General features: G+C 39.3%; 3 protein-coding genes across 8 annotated transcripts in view; 1 reads left to right on the top strand and 2 right to left on the bottom strand.

Annotated features, from left to right (window-relative positions):
* Nucleotides 1-832: 832 nt before the first annotated feature.
* On the bottom strand, nucleotides 833-4,746 carry lrrc20 (leucine rich repeat containing 20). Of its 3 annotated transcripts, none has more exons than XM_035907882.2 (5): nucleotides 4,681-4,746; nucleotides 2,142-2,230; nucleotides 1,737-1,886; nucleotides 1,392-1,559; nucleotides 833-1,299 (listed from the first exon to the last, which is right to left on the bottom strand). In XM_035907882.2, the coding sequence occupies exons 2-5, from the start codon at nucleotides 2,209-2,211 to the stop codon at nucleotides 1,163-1,165; spliced, it is 525 nt and encodes a 174-aa protein (XP_035763775.1). In that variant the 5' UTR covers nucleotides 2,212-2,230; nucleotides 4,681-4,746; the 3' UTR covers nucleotides 833-1,162. The 3 variants fall into 3 exon arrangements, with proteins under 3 accessions (XP_035763775.1, XP_006791164.1, XP_006791165.1); XM_006791101.2 differs by lacking the exon at nucleotides 4,681-4,746 and adding an exon at nucleotides 4,263-4,418; XM_006791102.3 differs by lacking the exon at nucleotides 4,681-4,746 and adding an exon at nucleotides 4,129-4,264.
* An 829-nt stretch (nucleotides 4,747-5,575) lies between these two features.
* ndr2 (nodal-related 2) lies at nucleotides 5,576-9,641 on the bottom strand. The gene is made up of 3 exons (XM_006791103.2): nucleotides 9,377-9,641; nucleotides 7,149-7,891; nucleotides 5,576-5,728 (listed from the first exon to the last, which is right to left on the bottom strand). The coding sequence occupies exons 1-3, from the start codon at nucleotides 9,639-9,641 to the stop codon at nucleotides 5,576-5,578; spliced, it is 1,161 nt and encodes a 386-aa protein (XP_006791166.1).
* Nucleotides 9,642-10,669: 1,028 nt separating this feature from the next.
* pald1a (phosphatase domain containing paladin 1a) overlaps nucleotides 10,670-18,497 on the top strand; it is a 54,057-nt gene continuing 46,229 nt past the window's right edge. For 2 of the 4 annotated variants that reach the window (XM_006791108.3, XM_006791106.3), the window contains exon 1: nucleotides 10,670-10,862. The gene's annotated coding sequence lies outside the window, so the exon portion shown is untranslated. Of the gene's footprint in view, nucleotides 10,863-15,286; nucleotides 15,575-18,497 lie in introns of those variants that run through there. The other 2 variants (XM_006791107.3, XM_006791105.3) reach the window with 1 other exon arrangement.

Raw genomic sequence — 18,497 nt, 5'->3', positions numbered from 1 at the left:
ATACTGTATCTGATGACTTCTCCCAACAGAAATTATGTGTATTCAAACCCATTTTCACCCTAGAAAAGGTTTATTTGGATTATTCGTTCACCAGATCTTCTTGGTTTTCTAATGATACATGCAGACTTGAAACTCTGCGCTCAAACATCAGGTGAAATAATCCAGACTCAGCAGGGATGCTATTTAAAGTGTTCTTGAGCAGTAAAATACTTTGAATTGCTCTTCTGAGCACCTGTCTCCATCTTCTGGAGCTTCTATTACAGTTACAGTCAACTGGAATTATCCAACTTTGAATGTGGCTACAATACCTTCAGGCATCTTGAAAGGATGTTATTCTGTGAGCTCATCATACTGTATCTACCTGTGTGAGAAGTACCTGCACTCAGAGGGTGAACTACAGACGACATTCTGTGTGTACAGACTATTATCTTAGCAATTGCTTTTCTCTTGCTTGTTTAAATTATTGCTCCAGCTGTAATCTATGTTCTAGTCCAATTCTTTAGATTTTATTTTTGCATGTATAATATTTAGCCAAATGTTTCTTCTTGCAAAACATTTTTCAGGTCCAATCTTAGCTTCCAGTCAGTTGTATTTGCATAGCCAAGTGCTTCACTAATACAATACAATCCGTTCTTAGATCCTTGATTTGGAAAAGAAAATACTCACCCAAAATGGTAAAAAAAGAGAGAGAGACTTGTGAAACATGAAAACATTTAAAAACAATCCTGAACACTTTTGTACTTCTGTGCCATTTAATACAAACTCCGTATTGTATATAACATAACCATCTCAGCAAAGTCACCAGGTAAAAAAAGGACAAATACACAGAGACTGCTTAGTTTTCAATGTATATTTGTTTTTTCCCCTATCAAAAACAATAAATAAGCCATAATAAATATATAATTTGAAACAATGTCAAATGGTGTATCAAGAATGAGTGATTTAATTTCCAGAAGTCTTAATACCAAACGTAGAGCCTACAGGATTCCCAGCAGCATTGAAAAGTCAAAGAAAGAGGTCTCCGCACAACTTTGTTGCTTGTACAGTATAATGATATCCTGAAGTATTTTTGTCCTGCCTGTAACACAAAACTAATTCAATTTAAGCAATTAAAGGCACACAGCTCCATGCTACAGGAGGTGAAATACATTTATCGTGCATTTTAGGACTCTGCTGTTGACAAAATGTCAAATTTACGAGGAGACTGCAGAGCTGACTTTGTGTTTGAGTCCAGAGGGTTTGACTTCACATTCAGCCACTTCAGCGATGGCATGTCAGACAACTTCTCCAGTGGTACTTCTGTAGAGAAAAAATTAACAAAAAGACTGAGATGTGTAAATGTGTGCCTTTCTCACAAAGAGGATACATTAACAATTCTTTTTTTTTTTTACCAGTAAGGCTATTTCCCTGAAGATCAATACGCTCCAGTGTGGCTATTTCAGTAAGCTTATCAGGGAAGATGGAGAACTTGTTATTAGCCAGGTTGATGCTGGTCAGATGCTTCATTTCCGACACAGAATCGGGCAGTTTGGTGAGCACATTTCCTTGGAGGTCCAGTTCTGCAAGGTATTTCAAGACACGAGTAAATCGAAGGGTCGCTTGGCTGTTTTTCCCATCAGAGCATGAAGACATTCTGTCAACGTTTGTGAGGTGAATAGCATGTGAGATTAACAGTATACTAAAGCACAAGCTTTTAAAAATTTAAATAATTAATGAAAAAAAAATACATCATTTACCTCTGAGCTGAGTGAAAGTTGTAAAGAACTTGCTAGAAACAACCTTCATCTCATTGTCAGCCAATGTGATAACTCGGATGTTTTCTGTGACAGTCCTCAGGACTTTGAACACACCGTCTGGGAAAGAAGCTAGCATGCATTTTGACAGGTCTGCGGAGAAGAAGAAGAACATAGTTATAAAATAATCAGACATTAACACAGTGTAAATCTATAATTACTCTGATAATTACACATGATTACTTACTATTCTTATTATTACATTCTGGCATTTCAAGTTATGAAGCAGTTAAATTTAAGCCTATGTCGCCACCTGCTGGTACTATCTCTGACAACAAATTCATTTATATGCTCTGAACAAAGATTAAGTGAGAGACAAAGGAAAGAATATGTTAAAGTGTTTCTTACCCACACTATCTTTTCCCTCCTCTACAGTAGCATTAATCCTCCGGGCCACTTTTGCAACAGCCTCAGCCATTTTTCTGCTTTAACTTTTCCTAAGAGACATAATGCAACATTACACATACCTCCACATATAAATGATAAGATGATAAAATAGTAACTACACTATCAGTCAAAGCTGCTGCCCATGCTGACATCCCACTGAAGTCAGCACAACACAGTCGATGCCTGTTTTAAATTCAGCCACAGGCTAAAAATGAACCTTCTAAGGCTAAATCTCATTAAAGATTGCTAGCACTGATAAATGTCACACTTTAGTTGTTTAACGTGGACACACTCCAAATTTTTGTGCACTTTTGGTTTTAATTACATTATGGCAATTTCTAACAGAATTTAATGTAAAGACTGGACCTGCAAGTGTATTAACAGCACAAAGTCAGATGGATTCATATTCTTCTTCATATTCTTTTCTAGCTTAATAAACTTAGCACTGGCACAATATTAAGGTCTTAGTTCTTTGCTTATCTACATCTACATTCTGAACTGGTTGAGTTTTTATAACTAGTTATGTTTGTTTAGCACTAATTCCTACTCAAAAAAATGATTATCAACAATCAAAAAATAAAAACATTATCAGAAAAAAATAGCTTTTCTCATATATTGTACTTTCAAGTACTCCACTGATGAATATATTTGAGTTTTTTTTGTTTTTTTGTTCCAGTATTCACAATTTTGAATGAACAAGATTAGAAATTAATATAAACGAAAGACAGCTCAGGTTAAACAGTTGAATTGTCTTCTTCTTTTGACTGTTTTATGGGTTGACACAGTGGATCATCTGCCTCTATCTCACCCTACTTCTTGCATCCTTCTCTGTCACACAAACTCTCTGCATGCCATTTTCCCACTACATCCATAAATCTTCTCTGTGGTCTCTCTCTTTTACTCCTGCCTGGCAGCTCCACATTCAGGTATCCCTACCATCTTATAAACCTTTCCTTTCACTCTTGCGGCTATCCTTCTGTCACACATCCCCCCTAACACTGGTCTCCACCCACACCATCAAGCTGCCCTTGCTTTTCAGCTCTCTTGTCCACTGCCTGTTCTGTTGCTTTGTTTGGTTGACCACAGGTATTTAAAGTCATCTATGTTTACTACCTTTACAGGTTCACTGTTACACCCGTCTCTCTCTCACACGTGAAATCTGTCTTTCTTCTATTGACTTTCATTTCTCTTCTCTCTAGTGCATATCTCCACCTCTAAACAATCCCTTCCAACTGCTCCCTGCTCTCACTACAGACCAAAATGTCATCTGCGAACATCAAAGTCCAGGGAGACTCCTGCCTGACGTCACCTGTCAACCTGTCCATTGCCACTGTAAACAAGAATGAGGCTCAGAGCTGATCCCTGATGAACCACACCTCTGCCTTTAATCTCTCACTTCTGTCACACCTCACCACTGTCTTGTTGTCCTCATACATGTCCTACACCAACCTAACATACTTCTCCATCGCTCCTGACTTCCTTTTAAGACTACCACAGTTCCTTTCTTGGCACTCATATGCTTTCTCCAGATCTAGAAAAAGACACAGTGCCATTCTTTAAATAAAAATAAAAATAAAAAAATTATTTGAAACTATCTGGTAATTTGTGGTAAAGTAATATTAAAGACAACTCATAAAACATTTGTTACATTGAATTACAGAGTGTTTGAGAGAAATTCAACTTTTGCCTTTGCCCATTATTAAAACCCATTAAGTCCTCAAAGTGGAAATAGTAACATAAAACCCCAGAAACGCTGCTTCAGTTGAGCCTTCACGAAGATCGCTTTTCACTTCTGGTTAACCATAAAGCTAGTAAATAAAGCATGTATGCTAACATAAAAATCTTTAGACCTACTTCAGACCTACACTACCAGACTAATATAAATTCCCGGTTGACAGACATATAGATATACTCTGTGTCATTGAAGCTATACAAAAAAGTCATTTACCTCAACTAAAAGCCTGCTAGTGTTACCAAAACGTGCAGCTGCCGGTGTTAGCTAACTTAGCTTCAGCTTCTCAACCCACCAGGCAAGTTTAATGAGTGTGTATTTTTAACCAGGGGAGAGGCTGGCTGGCTCACCTCTTTGCTGTTGCGCTATTTTTTCCGGTCAGTACGATACGTTAGCAATACCTCATATAAGCAAAGAAGTTATCAAACAATGCAAAAGCAAGTTTATGCTTAGCTTCGGTTAGGAAAACATGAGCTTCGGCTAGCTTGCTAGCTAACATACGTGATATTCACGAGCGTCAGTCCTGCGCTTTGAAATTGCAGAACACGAAAATTTAAAATACAAAACAAAAAAAATAGCGTCATACACGAATTCCATAAGTAATAAGGCGCAAATACCACAACTAAATAACTTAAACCATCTTTAAAATTTATTGAACACGTATAAAAGATTTTTTTAAATAGTTGCTGGTTAATTCAACTATAATTAAATAGTTAACCACATCTGCCTGAGTGGAAACTGACATTACGAAGTTAAATGTTGTCTTACCTCTGAGTCCTGGTCAGCTATTGCCAGTCTGACCTCTGCCATAGTCATGAATCTGGCAAGTTCCTGGTTAGTCAGTATATTTTCAAAGGATTTGAATACAATGAGCTCTATTGCTTTAGAAGAATAGAACCTAGTTTAGCATTGTTACAACAAACTGCAACTTTAGAGTGTTGGCTGGATATTCCTTTTACAATGCTTTATTTTGAATGTAAGAGGAATTTGGCAGTCACTTACTGTAGATGACTGAAACAGCTAGAAAAGTCCACCTATTTTGAATGTGAGTGCTTTTGTGAAACACAGTTCACACACAATCCTGTTGCTAAACATAAGCTTCACCATGCTATTTGTCATGAAGCTGTAGCATCTTAAAAACCATATACACCACATACATTTTAACCAGCATAACAAAATACATATTAAGGGTGCAACATGTACATATAAGTAATTTTATTTTAATATTTACAATAATATAACAATATAAATAGCCATTATAACAATATACACAAATGGTAGTCAACAATAAAACTGTGCTGAAATATTAATCAACATTACCATTAAATATTTACAATTATAACAATTGATAATTTAAAGTGAATGAACTTTAGTTTGTGACAATAGGTGAACCCCATTTTTGAGTTCACATTTTGGTACATCTCAAAATGCAACTATTCTTACAAACCAAAGCCTACATCACACATCAAAATGTTGTCTCTGTACAACGCTCCGACACAGTCTTGCAGTGCTTTCTTCCTTCTTATTTTATTTTATTTTATTTTATTTTATTTTATTTTATTTTATTTTATTTTATTTTATTTTATTTTATTTTCAGAAATTACTTGGTTCTGTCAAGAATTTCTGTACAGTGTTAAGCCTGCTCTGCAGCTGGTTTTAGCTTTCACTGGCACCCGCACTGATCCACAATCATATCCTCGTGGTGTCGAAGGAGCATCTCTCCATTTTCATAGTACAACATGCTCAGTGGGCTCATTTTGGTTGGTGCACAGCAGGGTGAGGCCACTCTGTCAGGGTGGAAATGCTTCAGGAGACTCTGGAAAAAGAAAGAGAGAGGCTTTAGGCCAATTGTAGATAACTGCAGTTCTTTAAAGAAATATAGTAATAGGGTTATCCTATCTTAGCTTACTGACATACTGACCCACTTACTGTCATCTGATATTTGCTAATCTGCTTTTCACTTCATTTAGTAAGTTGTTTTGCTTTGTTGATTGTTGTATTTTGTTATATGTTTTGTTGTGTTTAACGTAATATTTTGAACCACTTTAAACCACAGACATTCTGATAAATAATTGTCATATTTGAGATTAAAAAATTATATCTTGTTATACCCTTTTTCATAGTGTGGAAAAGGAGTAATAACAGATTTGTTGTGATGAAAAGCTTCAAATCCTCACATTTTACTAAATTAGCAAAACAAAAAATAATAAAACAATTATTATAGCCCTGCGACAGACTGGCAACCTGTCCGGGGTGTACCCTGCCTCTCGCCCTAAGACAGCTGGAATAAGCTCCAATGAATGAATGAACAAATGTAAAAAAAACAAAACAAAAAACACACACACACAAAAAAACTATTAACTACGATTCATATTTGCATAGTGATTCAAGTATTTGAGATACTTGTTTTGTCATTTTGAAAGTAATTAACAACACTTTTGGGTAGAAAAACACAGGAATAATTTCCTTTTTGTAATATATAGTTTACCATTACTGTTCTCTGTTTGTGAACCCCCTTAGAGAGGCCCTCCACCCTTTTTCTTCAGTCCTAACTGGTGTCAAGTTAACATTGTTAAGACATCCATCAGACAGCCACCACCACACACTTGACCAGTATGTAGTGCATTTTCACAATGATATGTCTCTGATCTAACACATCACTGTAGCTAAATGTCTCAATTTTTTCTTTTTAGTGAACAAAAAACATTATTACATTATTACTTACATAATACATTACATTACATAATTAGATAAACATTATTTGACTCAAGAGCCACTGAGGACTTCCGGTAAATTGAGTTAAGTGGTATTTTTGCTTGCCTGCAGATTTTTCATAGTTGTTATCATTTTTGATCACGTAAAGTTTATTTTATTACATATTAGTCTGAAGTACTGTTTCCATAAGTTGTACTTTAGTGGTTTAGCTACAGTTCAGCCACTTCCATTGTGAAGTAATTGGTATTTTAAAAATTAGCAGAATTGCTGTAAAGAGATAGATAGATAGATAGATAGATAGATAGATAGATAGATAGATAGATAGATAGATAGATAGATAGATAGATAGATAGATAGATAGATAGATAGGTAGTCGCTATCCCAAATTGTCCCTGATGCATATATCTGCCAGTGATTGTGTGCATATGAATTTTTAAACGGTCTGCATACAATCATACATCATGTTCCTATGATGATAATATGAATATGTGTAAGAACAGAAACTCTAGATAGGCACTCACCTGCATGTAGGCATGATTGGTTGGATTTAAGTCTTCTCTCAGAGGACTAGGGCAGGAGCCTTCACAGCGGTAGGCATTGTATTTTTTAGGAAAGACAATCCAGGACCCCCAGCCAATCTGATTAAAGTCGACATGCAGGTCCACTTTGCGACAGAGCGATTTTTCACTCACTCTTTTGAACAGCTGTGGGGTTCTTGCTGTTTGCTCTCTCTGGCCCCGTTTGCTCCTTCGCCTCTTTTTGATTTCAGCAGGGGAGAAGAACTTGGATTGTTCAGCTGTATGGAGTAAGCTCGCTTTAGCCTTTGAGTTTTCATCAGACCCTGTGTGTGAGAAGACAACCAGCAAGGCCCGGTCACTCACATCCTGGTCTTTTGTCAAATTTGCTTCATAAACAGGCTCATCGGGAAGAGGCAGGCCTCGCTTTTTCTTTATCACTTTCCTTCTTCTTGACACTCGCTTGTGTCGAATTCTTGTTGTTGATTTCTCTTTAAGCCAGCTCAAGAGGGGATTCGTCATGTTGAATACTTTCCAGCTCTGCGATGATGTGACTAGTGACGATTCTGTGAGCAGTGCCAGCAGATGCTGATCCTGGTCATGGTGGTGATACACCTCCACGCTAATGTTGGAAACATTCATTGTCCAAGGTAGCTTGATTCTCAACTCTGCTGCCTGGATTTGTTTGTCAGCTCCCAGCGCATGGAGGTCAAATGTCGCCACCCAGGATCTATGTCTGTACGTCAAATCTGATATAGCAAAAATGGAAGAGTTAGCATAATTGAAGAGCACTTTGTATGACACAGATTATAATGACTGATTGTGTGTTACTGATGCATGTAAACCAACAAACAACCACCTGTGCGGGAAATTAACGCCCCCCCCCCCCCCCCCCCTCCAAAACATCACAATTATTACATTACCAAACATTAGATTGCTGTCTTTCCCTCCTCACCACACAGGTGGTAGATAGCTGCAACTTTGTGAGCCTGGTTTTGCTGGAAATCTATTCCTCTAAGCGTTTTTCCTTCCTTAAAATCTCCAAGTGCTTTTGAAAGGTGATCATCGGATTGTTGAAGGTTACTTTTCTGATAATGTAGGGTCTCGCCAAATTAAATAAACTTATGGAAGGTATAAGTGCAACATATATCTTAACTATGACATGACATTTTCAGTGTGCAGCCTGTAACAGCTTTATTAAAGAAGATGCAAATCAATAAGAAGGCCTACAGCTTCAACCTTATGAGTTTTCCAGTTCAATTGAAAATTTATTTACCTCATAACAGAAGTCAGATAAAATCAAAAAATGAAACCTTTAATGAACATGCAGGCTCATCTGGTGAGAAAATAATAATATATGTCATCTAGAACTTCGTGATTAGGGGATTTCAGTAATCAAAGCTGCTTATGCTTTTTCCCAACATAACCCATTCATTCTGCTACCCATGGACACCCTGCTCTGCGCCCACATCTGTAAAGAGACCCATTGTGATTCTAAACAGGTGTGGTTCCGATTAATCTAAGGGATGAACGGCTTTAAAACATTTAACTTTTGTATTGTCCGCTGCCTATTCAGTTCGACTCTTGATCAAAAGTGCAAACCACCCGCGCTATTAATCCACTCAAACCAAACACGTAGCCGAAACCAATCACTTAACACATCCCTGCTTCTCACGGCTTCTGCATATCCTTTGTCAAACAAACAGGTAGTAACTCTAACACTTTACGGAGATGTGAAATTAGATTCTGCAGCGGGGATGGGGGGGGGGGGGGGGGGGGGGGGGGTGTCCTGTGCTGGCTGCTTGTGCCACCGTTAAATCCAGCGCTCTAATTTAATCAAACCAAGTGCGAAAAAGAACTGAAGGAGGTTGTTGATTTGACTAAGCAAGAGATTTGTATAGGGGGATGTCTGGCGAGGTATCTAATCAACATCACCTATTTAGCGAAGAAGAGGTTTGCTTTGAGAATTAGAGAGAATACCGGCCTTTTCACACGCTGATCCCTGCATGGTTATTCACCCCCTAAGCGGAATGTGGATTGAAGACCTCTGAGGTCGTCTGGCACGCAGTGTTGACAGAAAAACTAAACCCCTTTAACATCTTAGATGATTTATTAATGGTAGAGAAGACATCTGACCCGAACCAAAGCTATAAAACACGAATGTCAAACGATTCCCTGCACGTTTCTGACAAACAAACCAAATATTTTTTATGAAGCAATGAGCCAGATCTTACTTTTAGCCATCATACTCTTCACGGTGTCCGCTTGTCTTGCGGCATCTTGCTCCATCGTATCCATAAGACCGGAAAAATTCGACTTGAAATTCCTGTAAAGTTGCATCATGTAGCTCGGCAGGTGATATCCAGTTCCTCGGTCCATCGCGGCAAAACGGTGCAGCGGCCTCATAAACACCCCATCGCTGGATTTATGAATCCCTTGAGCCAGCAGCGCCAGCAAAGATGCATGGAGCGCAACACCCAAAGCTCCCCATGAGCGCATGTTTTAGGTCGGTTAATGACAAATTCCTCCTCTGGAAGAGCAGGGGAGCCTTATATACTCTCACCCACCCCCTTTCACGTTTAACAAGTAGCTGAGAACATTAAAGGAAATTGACATGAGTCCTCAAGACTTGCTACCTGACAGCTCATCATCTATTCAATTGGTAATGAGGCGCCTGGGTTGGTGTTTGCAAGGAGCACAGGTTTTGTTTGCACCATGTTCTTTGGGCTTCTGCAGCCTGACTCCCCATTCTCAGACTAATTGTTTCATCTGTTTGGTTTGCACTAATTGTTAGGCTTTCCCATAGTCTAATTTAGTCTACTACGGGCCCCTTGAAATGCACATCAGGGACAATTAATGGGCTCTATTACCCATCAGGCATGTCTTCGTACAACAACAACAATGGCAACAGAACTATTAATGTTAAAACATCACTGCAACCAGTAATATAGGGAACGCACATGACATTTATACTACATTTATTATGCATTTGTTAATAATTTGGCCTAATTTAACTTCTAATTATACCTCAAATGGCCTTTTGTGACAAGAATATTACGATAAAAGATGGAGTCGGATAAAACAGGCCTACCATAAACTGAGATAAAGTCGCTGGAAACTTAATATAGACCTCTGGGACACTATCAAGCAGCACAGATAGAATGAAGCAGGAAACACGTCTTATCTCGCTCATATTTAACTTTAAGATGTTTACTTTTAAAGCTATACTATTATATAAAGCTTTACATCTTCTTTAAGGTCAGAAATCAATATTTATTGAACTCACTGGTGTTTTTCTGGTTAGAATTCCTTAAACAGCGTATTAATTTTATGTGTAATGTTTATATATAAGCCTTCATTTTATTAATAGTAGTTGTATACACCTATTATAAGAATGCTTAATTTCAAAGTGTCATAACAGCAATGAACCTTTTAAATCTTCGCAAAGCTTGCACGTCAAAAATCTTGGTTCCTGCAAAGAGCATCTGTGGATGGTTGTAGCTAACTGCGCATGCGCTATGCGTCTCCATTCACATAATGAAATCCTTTTCCTCGAGAATCTCCCGAGAAAGGATAAAAATTAATGGATATTTTTTTTATCCATCTGTATAGTTAAAAAGCGGTGCACTTTGTCGACAACGTCTACACCGGAATTACCGAGGTCCGAGGTCTGTTTTCCTAACTGGCCCGTCGCTTTTTCACCTACCGTGTGCTGAAATGGTGAGTAGCTTTAAAGTTTACGGGTCTTTTCTTGCACGAGTCATGGCAGCTAAAAAGAAAGTTGGCACTCGTGCCGTTTTTGGACCCCAGTATCCCTCTAGATTACAATCTTCAGCAAATATGGATTTTGGACTTTTGCTTGGACTAGACTTCCGCAGTGAAGGATATTTTCATGATGTGCTTGTGTGGCTGATGGGGCATACATGTGCTTGGCACCCCCACCCCCCATCTCTCCATGCCTGCACTGCTTTGTGCATTCAATCTGGTGTTTTGGGCGCTGACAGTGATAACTAATAATAATAATAATAAAAACAAGTTGTGCAAACCACGATAGGCAGTTGGGGCTCATTACTATGGCAATGCATAAATGGATAACCGTTAACTTATGTTTTTATTTGCTTATAAAAAACAAACATTTTCTAGGATGTCCTGATGTGTTACACTGCAACAATTGCACGCGCATGAAAATGACATTACAGTACATGCATGCAAATGATAAAAGGTTTGAGAAAAACAATGTGTTATGCTCTGCGTAATGCATTTGCATCACTTATGCAAAAACTGGATATGTACTAATAATAGGTGTTTTATATGTTAGCGCTCATAAGACAGGAAAATGAACCAAAACAAATACTTCTACATACAAATACCACTAACAGAAACATAATCTAAAACCGCGTCATGTATTTGCATGTGCATTTATAGCATATACAGTATATAATAGGCAAATAGTGACGTCATGCTGCATCTGCGTAAGATTTTACTAGGCCTGATATAAAGTCTAAACGCACAAAGCACATGATGTTCTTTGATTTATTCAGTTTTGTGTCAAGGTCTTTGTTTACTTTGGTCCTTCCAGCTGGTTAGCCTTTCAGGCTCTTCGGTTTATATCGCTTTACCTCATGTCATGGGGGGTGGGGTTGGGCGGTGGGAGTGGCGGTGGGGGTGCACTGAAACTGCCTCTGATTGACCCGATCAAACCACGAGTATCAGTTAATCAAGAGTGATAGAACGAAACTCCTGGATGATTGAGCAGCCAAATACTAAATGGTGAGCCTTTTACTCTCCGTTTATCTTGATAAGAGGGCTGGATGAGAAACTTAACTCCTACGTGTAATTTTAAAAGTTGTTTGTTTGGACATGCCCCACGAAAAGCCCCCCACTTTGTTTCCAAAATGATTTATAGTAGATCTGTTCATAGGGATTGAGAAATGTAAAACAGGTGTTCAGTTAGGTTCAAGTTTCCTTAAGTCCCAGCGCTGCTTGTTGAAATTGATTTGGATGCATATTCGCAATCATTTATAAGAGTATTGTGCCAAGTCAAGGTCAACTGAGTCAATACTGAGAGGGACCAAATTCGGGATGGGGTGTTGCGGGTCCCAACTCTCTTTTCTTTATTTTCTGAAGTTGGGCAATAAAATAGCTGTGACTGTTCACCTTCCCCATGTTCATAATGAAACTATAAATAACAGCTGACTGCAATAAAACTGCTAGGACTTAATCAAACACTTATAATCTACCATATGCATGTTTGGCTATACAGCCCATTACTATCTACATAAATTAAAAATGCAGTGCAGGTGAAATGAGTCATAATATGCTTTTATGTGGAAAAGAATGTACACTTTTTTCAGTTCTAAGGTCTTAGTGATCTGAACTGAAAAAAGTGTACTTTTCAGTGAGGACATAATTAAACATGATCTGGTCCTTGCTAAGTCTTCAAATTAGGTAAATGCATGCTCATATGAACAATAAAAAATTATGTATTACACTGTGTCAAACTAAGCCAAAATGCAGAAGCAGTGTGTGGAAAACTAAGCACACCCCATGATTCTGTGGGTTATAGAGATCCACCTTTAGCTGCAATAACTTGAAGTAATTGTTTTCTGTTTCCATTTATCAGTCTCTTACAATTTTGGCACACTTTAAAATGTTGAATTAGTTTATTGATGTTTGCAAGCATCCGATCTCAAGGTCCAGCATGTCAGTTGGATTAAGCTTTGGACTGGGCCATTGCACCTTGATTCTCCCTAAGCCATGCTGCCATTGTCTTTTGGAGAAAGGAGGCTTTCTCTGGACAATCCATTCAGTCTTTTTCTAATCATACTGTCATAAACTTTAACATTTAACATACTAACTGAGCCCTCCAGAGTCTGAGATGTAGCTCTTGGGTTATTTTGTGATTTCTCTGAGCATTCCAGGGTCTGACCTTGGGGTGAATTTGTTGCAATGACCACTCCTGGGATAATTGGCACACCAGCTTGTTTTCTACATTTTCATAATCTTTATAAATTACATAACCCTCCTTCCTCTTTTGTATTGTGTTAACAAACAGCTGAACACCAGCAGACTGCCAAAAGTGCTTTTAGAGAGAAGGTTGCTAATTATCACTTAATTTTTTATTACAAGCACTTGGCTGATGATTTGGCTGCTCCTAATCATCTTAATTCCATTGGAAGCAGTAAGGCTGTACTGCTTCCAATGTCTTGTTGTTCCTTTAATTGTATTTACATAATTTTAAGACCCATTAAGAAACATTTGAAAATGTTTTTGATCTTCTTACATTCTAAGAAAAATTTGATGTAAAATAATTTTGATAATATCAAAAATATTTGGAGGCATGCCTTCCAGTAAATATAATTTTGTTCATATCCAAAGTTACTCAGAGGACATTTGATGTAAATTAATTAATTTCCCAGTTGGGCACTGTTTTCTGATTGTGATTAAATAGTTGTCTAAATGAAAAGAAGTGTTTTGGAAATTAGATAATTATCTAAATGCAGTTGTTAATTCTTACCACAAGGTGTCATATTTGATCAATGGACTCAAGAGAATATTGCACTGTAAGTCCACCCAGAACATGCCCCCGTGTATTTGTAATTAGTTATCATTTCATCTTCCCAAGAGCTTTGAGCTGCTGAGGTATTTTTAACTTGACAGTGATTGATTAGGGAAACATTTTGATTTGGGAACAGTGTCCCTGTGCTGTGAGAAAGATGAAAAGACTATCTGAAAGCATTAATAATGTATTTCATTTCTAATGTTTTTGGAAGCTTAGAACTTGTCTCAGGCGAAATACTTCCCCCTTCCTTACAATTGCTCTTACAAGGCTCTTAGCAAACTGGCTTTCTGGAGATAAGACAGACACCAGGCCTGAGAAAAGATTTGAACAAGAGAGGTGATAAAAGCCGTACAGTCCTTTTCCAATGGGGACATTAAGCAGAGAGAATATTTTTTCAGTCTGCCATTAAATATCCTCTTATTCTAAATTATGCTTTTTTTCTGATTTAAAAAAAAAAGGAAGGTGCATGAGCCTGTGCCTAGGTGGGTCACTCATTAGCTTTATGACAGTTTATTACAAAATCTCCCCCCCGGAAAACAAACGAATATTTGTTACTTCTCACTTCCTGGGTGGATTCATTCATGTTTTGAGGTTTGCGGGCCATGGGAGGGTTTGGTTTCACATTCACGGTGTTGCAAGAACGTCAGAATCTTTGGCCTGCGCGGCTGCAGGAAGGAAGGAACAGGTGTGGCAGCAGTAGATTTTACATCCATATCTCGAAAAAACCACTTACCACTTTTGCAAATCAGCTTGATGTGGACATTATCTTGTGACAGATTTGTGATCGCACATACTTTTGTAAGAAAATATTCTCACATGCAGTTCACTCAGACGATAAGCCCGATGTTGTTGGCCGTTTTGTTTAATAATTTGGAGTCCTAACTGTAAATGTGCTTACCCGAACGGGTAAGTTTGGCAGAATTTCGATACAGGTATTTTGCAAGCAGATGCTGTTGGCTGTGTTCGTGCCTTATTCAAACCTTAGGATGCTTGCTGTTTGAACTGACATACCCTCACTGTTATGACTACAAAGGGTACAGCACGCAGGCATTTACAGCTAAAACTCAAGCTTAAATCTAAGTATTTGCCCAGCTGTAAGCCTGTTTACTTTCGACATGACATGTGTTAACTGCTAATGAATGGAGTAATTAGCGCATTGCAGTGAATTAGGCTTATGTTGTCGGTGTTGCAAGTGTACCTTACATTCTGCAGTGAGGGTTTACTGCTGCATCTGCTCGTAATTTGTGTAAGAAGTGACGGTTTAGTTTGATACAGTTGCTGAAAGGTCTGTGTGTTCAGAAGGTATTGTGCTGGCAGGAGGCTCCGGTTTATGATTGGATGGCGAAGTGGATGGTGAGTAAGCCTCTGGGTCCGCCTCCACATCCTCTTCACCCCCCCTCCCCACCCCCAAACACACACACACGCACGCACACACACACATGCGCAATCAGTTTCATACACACACAAATCCCAGCAACCTTGCACCTCATGTGCAGGGGATGCATACAAAAAAGTAACAAACAAACCAACAGTGGAGTCCGTCCCCCCCCCACCTCCCTGCACACTCCCGTCTTTTCCTACTCAGTGGCTGTCTGGGATCTGTCCTTACTGAAGGACATGTTCATTGACTTGCTTTATAAGGACATGTTAATGATGCAAGACTGCCGCCTGCTGTAGTTTGATCAGGAGGCAGAGACACATTGCCTCACAGAACAGACAGAGATGCCAGTGGGGATGTCTGAGTGAGACTGCTCGCCTGCCGGAGAGCTGTCATTTTGGTTCTTTTTAACCCATTATTTTCTGTTTGGTGATTGTGTTTCTCTGAGACTCGCGCACCTCTCGGACGGTGGAATGAGCAGCTGAATGTCAGGTACAGTTGTCATACTTTGCATTTTCTTTGTTGTGACACTTGACTCCTGTTGCTGGTTTGTGGTCGCAAAACGTGTCATCAGTATGTTTTCAAGAGGTACAAAAGAAATGGCATGCGCTGTTCTTTAGATGCACGCTGTGATTTTACATGAGACTTAAGAGATGTAAAATATCTTTTTAATCTGTTTACAACATTCTTTGATAATACCAGTCATGGCTGACATTCACACAGCTACATGGACTGCATTCTTAATGGCATGTGACGCCTAAGCTCTCCTTTTAAATGTTTATCCACTCTCATTCTTGTGCCGGAGTGACCAGCACCTGTTTGAAATGATTCAGACACCCTTGACCATCTTACAAAATGCTGCTCAGTCAAGATCTGTTTGCACTTACACAAGTTTAGCACTTTAGCTCGAGTTGCAAGCGAAATGTAACATGTTAACAACTCGGTGTAAAATCTATCTGCTGTCACTTGAACCGGCAGATCTGCCAGAATATTGTGGCCAGACACTGAGGTTTACAAAAAGTGAAAACCACACCACTGCAGGCTTGAAATAAGAAGATATTATTGGCATGTTGAGATGAAATAAATTACAGACAGGGTTTTTAAAAATAGATTTGTAAACCCTTTTTAGCTGGAGCTCACTGTCAAGCTGTGATGAAAGCAAGAATGCGCAAGGCTAAAGGTTACTCGTGATTTATGTCGTATCACTGCAGTAGCAGAAGCAGAGTTTGTTTGTGTCTCAGTGGATTTTCAGCTCTTACTAGTGCTACATGCCATTTCCTTTAGATGTCGTCCAGTCAGTGCGTGCACCTCGGCTGTCACTCTGGATGCTAACTCTTGCAGTGGAAATGCTATTTCACACATTTGATCAGATTTGAAAATAGCATCCTCTCACCATGCATCAGCACGCTGCTTCTTTTTTACCACAGTGTGCTCTTTCTGAGCACACTGTGGTAAACCGGGTCATTTCTTTTGTACAATGATTAGCAAAAGTCACAAGTTGACACAAATTCACAATGAGGTTTTTGGAACAGTTGAAGGAAAACACAAAAAAGATTTTTTTGCAGAGGAAGCACTGAGCTCATTTCCGTGCAGAACTGACATTTTAGGGCAGGAACTAGCAATGTCCTGTGGAATCACGCCTGCAACCCTTAACCTCGTTGGTGAAATATGCGTACAGCTGCAGGGAGGAAGTTTCAGAGAGTACATGTAAGCGTTTCCTGTCAAGGTGTGCTTACACTTCCTTAGCTTGTGTGGGGGTGTGACTGAGTTTGGTAGAAGGGTTTTCTCGGTCTAGCCTGTGATGAGAGAGAGTGGGACAATGTGTCATTGTTATTATTAAATAAAATTAGGATTCAGATGTCATACTTTAAGTTAGTGCACAGAAGATCAGATGGTTGATGGGGATATTGTGTGGCTATTTCCAGACACGACATGACTGCATTGCACTAAATCAGCTTATTTTTGTGTACCCAGCATGCTTTCAGCCTAAACATTTTCAGACTGAACGAGTGGCCTCCATGGAGACCAGAAAATACACAGGATCCCTGATTATGAATTAGGTGATGCCAATTTGTATTGAATTTAGAATTTTAATGTGGCTTTTGTTGACGTGCTGGCGGCTCTCCTCTCAACCTCAATGTGGGAAGTTGTGTCGAAAGATCTCCTGCGCACTACAAAGTGATACCCATCTCTCTTAAACCCCTGCATCTCGTATGAATAAAGGGTGCTCTGCATCCTTCCTCGGGGCCACCAACAGATGCATCCTGCAGCTGCAAGCTCCTTCCTGTCTGCGCTCAGACCCTTTTGTCTGAAGACGTTGCTACAGCAAAGTTGGGACACCGGCTGAATTTAAATGGGGCTGTCCTGAATGGAGCAGTACTGATAGGCTGGCAGTAGCTTCTGGTTTCCATGGTCGTAAGCCCACTATGCTGTCTTTGAATTTAAATATTAGTGCCGCTGGTTAACTTTCACCAGCTGATCACAGCTTTGTTGGCAGATTCCTACACAAACACAGAAAGCTGAATTCAAGATTATTGTTTTTGTTTGTGTGTGCATTTACTTATTTCATTGAATCCCACTTATCTTTCATCGGACCCGCACACAGTGCAGCATCAGTGCAGTGCTTCAGTGTGTGTGCAGTACTACTCTGGTTGATGTGTGGGATAAACAGCCTCTCTAATGAGTTGCCTTGATTGGCTTGCCAGTAGGATGTTTATGACTGAGGGCTATTTCTACACAGGCCTCCACCCCAGCTGCCCGCCTGGGGGCGGAGACCAGGTCTGCCCATGCTGAAATTAGTGCAGTTGAAGAGCTGCTCTTGCGTCCAGCAAGAACGTCTGTATCAAAGTGTGTGCACCGTGGTCTTGCAGCACTGGTGACAGGCTGCAAAGTAAGAGAGCAGAGCCTACAGTGTGACCATTTCTTTGCTGAAAAGTCAAAGCAAAGTATCACGTATCCTCAATTATCAGATGTTTCGCAAACAACCACATCACATATGCGATAAGATTTAGGAAGTTCTAGTGCGTGGCTGAATATAATGTGAGAATCTGTTTTCAGTGTTTTATGGCCTTCCACTAAACACAGAGCCATGCATAACTGTGGTGGTGGGTAAAAGAAACCTACTGATTAAATGCCCTTAAAGGGACAGAGATCGAAATTAGTCTGTTTCTACCCGTTACTTTAAGAGAAGAACAAAGCAAAACTCGTTAAGGTGAACGGTTTGCCTTAAAAGTGTTAAAAAGACCTCTCTTAATGACACCTTTGCTTGTTCACACTAATCTGCAGCAGGCCTGCAAAATGTGCTTCATTTTTCATCGTGTGTCGGCATTTTGGAATCAGATCCATGTGATGTCCAAACCATCAGCATTCGCAGTGCTGGCTATGTCTTTCTACTACTGTCAATTTGGCTCTTTTA

The sequence above is a fragment of the Neolamprologus brichardi genome, chromosome 8 (assembly GCF_056152115.1).
Source record: "Neolamprologus brichardi isolate AB-2024 chromosome 8, ASM5615211v1, whole genome shotgun sequence".
Classification (NCBI taxonomy): Eukaryota; Metazoa; Chordata; class Actinopteri; order Cichliformes; family Cichlidae; genus Neolamprologus; species Neolamprologus brichardi.
The sequence above is the reverse complement of the archived record's forward strand: the minus strand, read 5'-3'. Positions and strand labels throughout refer to the sequence as shown.

Coding starts and splice junctions, on each gene's coding strand:
- lrrc20 (XM_035907882.2), bottom strand. CDS start 2,211: ATGGCTGAGGCTGTTGCAAAAGTGGCCCGGAGGATTAATGCTACTGTA. Junction 1,887..2,141: donor GGAGGGAAAAGATAGTGTGG/GTAAGAAACACT, acceptor TCTTCTCCGCAG/ACCTGTCAAAATGCATGCTA. Junction 1,300..1,391: donor TCAGGGAAATAGCCTTACTG/GTAAAAAAAAAA, acceptor TTTTCTCTACAG/AAGTACCACTGGAGAAGTTG.
- ndr2 (XM_006791103.2), bottom strand. CDS start 9,641: ATGCGCTCATGGGGAGCTTTGGGTGTTGCGCTCCATGCATCTTTGCTG. Junction 7,892..9,376: donor GAAGAGTATGATGGCTAAAA/GTAAGATCTGGC, acceptor TTGCTATATCAG/ATTTGACGTACAGACATAGA. Junction 5,729..7,148: donor CCAATCATGCCTACATGCAG/GTGAGTGCCTAT, acceptor TTCTTTTTCCAG/AGTCTCCTGAAGCATTTCCA.